This window comes from Fragaria vesca, linkage group LG3 (genome assembly GCF_000184155.1).
Source record: "Fragaria vesca subsp. vesca linkage group LG3, FraVesHawaii_1.0, whole genome shotgun sequence".
NCBI classification, from domain to species: domain Eukaryota; kingdom Viridiplantae; phylum Streptophyta; class Magnoliopsida; order Rosales; family Rosaceae; genus Fragaria; species Fragaria vesca.
Genome location: NC_020493.1, coordinates 21,937,058 through 21,940,859, shown reverse-complemented (window position 1 = coordinate 21,940,859; position 3,802 = coordinate 21,937,058). Strand labels below are relative to the sequence as shown.

General features: G+C 43.8%; 1 protein-coding gene across 1 annotated transcript; it reads left to right on the top strand.

Annotated features, from left to right (window-relative positions):
- Positions 1 to 60: 60 nt before the first annotated feature.
- On the top strand, positions 61 to 1,198 carry LOC101304460 (probable carboxylesterase 7-like). Its single transcript, XM_004294792.1, has one exon. It carries the CDS (start codon positions 98 to 100, stop codon positions 1,010 to 1,012), a length of 915 nt encoding a protein of 304 aa, XP_004294840.1. The 5' UTR covers positions 61 to 97; the 3' UTR covers positions 1,013 to 1,198.
- Positions 1,199 to 3,802: the final 2,604 nt, after the last annotated feature.

Sequence of the window (3,802 nt, the reverse complement as noted above, 5' to 3'; positions counted from 1 at the left end):
ACTACTACCTACCTCTCTCTCTCTCTCTCTCTCTCTCTCTCTCTCTCGTAGGAACCCAGAAAATCCCTCTCACCAGTTCTTCACTTCCTCGTCGAAAATGGACCCAGCAACCCAAAACGACGAGATAGCCTTCGAGTTCCCACCTCTCTTCCGTCTTTACAAAGACGGACGAGCCGACCGCCTCAAGGGAAACGAGACCGTCCCGCCCTCCACTGACCCGACCACCGGAGTCCAATCCAAAGACATCGTCCTCTCACCCGAATCCGGCCTCTCCGCCCGCATCTACCTCCCCAAACTCCCCGACCCGACCCGGAAACTCCCCTTCCTCCTCTACATCCACGGCGGCGGTTTCGTCATCGAGTCCCCATCCTCCCCTGTCTACCACAGCCACGTCAGCTCCCTCGCTGCCCAAGCAAACGTCGTCGCTTTGTCCATCCACTACCGCCGCGCCCCGGAGCACCCTCTTCCCGCCGCTTTTGAAGACAGCTGGGCCGCATTCCAATGGGCCGCGACCCATTCCACTGGCGGCGGGCCAGAATCCTGGCTGAATGAACACGCGGACTTCAACCGCGTGTTCGTGGCCGGAGACAGCGCCGGGTCCACCCTGGCGCACCATGTCGTGCGCCAGAGTGGAGTGGAGGGAGTCAGCGGGGTTAATACTGTGGGGGTGGTTTTGTTTCATCCGTATTTCCGGAATGAAGTGCCGGATAAGTTGTTGGAGGTGATATATCCGACGGGAGGAGGGTTAGAGGATCCGAAAATGTATCCGGGAAATGATCCGAGACTGGGGAGCTTGGGAGCTGGGAGAGTGTTGGTGTTTGTGGCGGAGAAGGATTTCTTGAAGGACAGGGGATGGAGTTATTATGAGGCGTTGAAGAAGAGTGGGTGGAGCGGAGTTGTGGAGATTGAGGAGACTGAAGGAGAAGATCATGTGTTTCATTTGTTTGATCCGAGCTGCGAGAAGGCTGTGAGCTTGGTGAAGAAGGTAGCTGCTTTCATGAATCAGGAATAAGCTACTAGGTATGACTCTGTTGTGTAAAGCTATGAAATCATAATGAGTGTCTGTCCAGACTAGTTGAATATGAGCAGATTATATGTTATTTTCTGCATGTAGTTTGTTATGTTTATAATGATGGTGATTGCATTCTCAAAAAATAAAAATAAAAATAATAATAATGGTTCTGATTGAACATAAGGAGCTTTGCTTCGCATAGCATTGAGCAAACAACTTTTAAGATACACATGGTTTTTATGGTAACATGAAGTGTTCACAGTTCATCCAGTTCCAAGTACATCATTGTAGGCTCTGCCAATTTAGGCAAAAGGAAAGTTTTTGCATCAGGATTAGCCAATTCAACTGAATCCCACCACCATTTCTCGGCTATGATCTCTTTGATTGGTGGAATGGTTGATGGTTATCGCTGCGGATCTCCTTCTGTTGATATGGTAATAGGTAGCTTCTTTAGACATGGGCATTTCTGAACAGTAATTGTGCTCAAAGAATTGCAAACTACATCTTCATTGTAAATGGTCTCCAGTTCCAACAAAGTATACAACTCCAGGTTCTTTAGTCTTGGAAGGCTGGCTTGAGCTCTCTGGATTTAGCTGTCTTCCTGTATCAGAACCTTCAGTCGTAAACAATATCTGATAGTAAGTTCTTCAAGGTTTCCGAGCTGTTCAATCAGGGTTACAGTGAATAGTGTCTCAATAGATTGGCAACCGCTAATTTGCAGCATCTTAAGGTCACCAAAAGTTCCCAGATGGACAACAACACCCTTGCAGAGCATCTTCAGATTTGTCAGAGAACAGAGCTTTAATGTATTAAGACTGCTCAAGTTATTCTCCATAGAAGTTAGTATACTCTCCATTGATTACAGTATCTGATAGCACAGTTTTTCAACTGGATAGAATCTGATAAGCATCTTGATAACCGATCAACATCATTGCATACGCTGGAGTTGCAATTCGGAAGTGCAATCAGGGAGCAAAAGACGAGTGCCATCCACAAAAAAACTTTCAATGCAGGTTATACTCTTGCTCCTTTCAACGTGCGAGCATATGTCAAATCTGAAACTCTGGAGATTATTCCAATGCCCGGATCTTGTATAAATATTAAACATATCTGAGCCTTGGATTCCACTTCAAGAACGATGTTTATACAGGTGATGACTTCGTTGACAAGTTTTAATCCAAACGCACATTGAGAACCAAACAAAAATAGTTCTTCTAGAAAATTGAGAGTGATTAGTAGTCCTTCTGGAAACGAGTAAACCCTGTAGTCTTCCTACATCACCGAGCAAACCCTCCCACATCCAGTTTTCAATCAACTCTTTCGCTTCAATATGATGACCTTCAGGATACAATGCAGTGTAGGAGCATGATCGGATAATGTCATCATCTAATCTTTCACAACTGAATCTCAAACATGAAAACGCCATTCTTCCTGCCTTCGACATTAGCTGCAGACTCTCTTATGCATTACGCCATTCCGTTATCGACTTTTCTCAAGGCTCTTCCGACTGTGACAACGGGCGAGTGGAAGACCACATTCAAATCGCATGAAACTTAGTCAGTGCCATGATTCGATCACCACAGCCAGGCCCGGACCTGGGATTTTCAGACGTGAGTCGAACTCTAAAAGTTGGGCCCTCAAATCGTAATGTGGATTTCGTGTCTTTTTTTTTATGAAATGCATTTTCTTTATTAAAGTTTTTCGGGAACTAGCTAACAACAATTGAAACAACAAACAACATGTAATTTCCGAAAATATTCATGTAATATCCGAATGTATGTAGAGAACTAGAGATTACCAAACCTCTCTATGTTTTAGTAATTTTATATCTAAATATTCTAGTAATCCTATTTAGATAATATTTTAATAATCATATTTACATTATAAATCCTATTTATTAAACAAATTTCTTTCTGTTATAAAAAATAAATAAAAAACAAATTTCTTACTTCAATGGATTTTAAAGTATACTATAATTATATATAACTTGTTGAACTTGTATGGGCCCATCATATCAATATTTTCCTTTAATTTGACAAAAGTTGAGCTCAATTACTGTGCTAGTAGGATGATTAATGAAAGAGCAAATGCTTATTTAGTACTAATTTTAGGAAGTTTTGGCCCGGTCCACCTCTCATTCTCATCTCTCATCGGTCTCTCTCTTCTCTCGATCTCGTCCGCAATGTCACAGATGACGTCCATCACCGACCAAAGGTCTCGGCTCCTCCTCTTCCAGATTGACGATTCCCTCTGCTCTCATCTGTCGTCACCGCCGCCATCAACCCGGTCGATTTCACCAGTTGGCTTCCTCTACCTCGACCTTGAAGTAACTAGATCTGTGAGAAGGTAGCAGCAGTCTCCGATGCGAGCCGAAATCTGAGCTCCGATCTCCAAGCCACCTCTAGGCGATGCGAACCGAGCTCGCCGATCTCCGTCACTTAGTACGGCCGCCTCCGATCAATGCTTCCCCTTCCTCGGCTTCAATTCAGAGCATCTCGTTTGGCTGAAGTTCAGAGGAGAGATGAACAACGACGTGGCTGAAGATCGATGCGGGACTCCTCGCGGCAATTGACGCCGAGGTTTGGAGTTGTCTTTAATTTGGTTATGATGTTTGTAATTTCGATTTTGTGGTATGGAGTTCACTTTAGAAATGTGAATTTATTGAGATATTGTATTGCATGTTTACTACCCCCAGTAGAAGTTTACTAGGGGTAGTAAACTTTAATTTTTCGCATATAAGTTGGGTTTTGTTGTTTTAAAGTGTATACTGACCTGGGCAATATTGTATTG

Bases quoted from the DNA above. Each gene is read 5' to 3' on its own strand.
- LOC101304460 (XM_004294792.1), top strand. From the start codon at position 98: ATGGACCCAGCAACCCAAAACGACGAGATAGCCTTCGAGTTCCCACCT.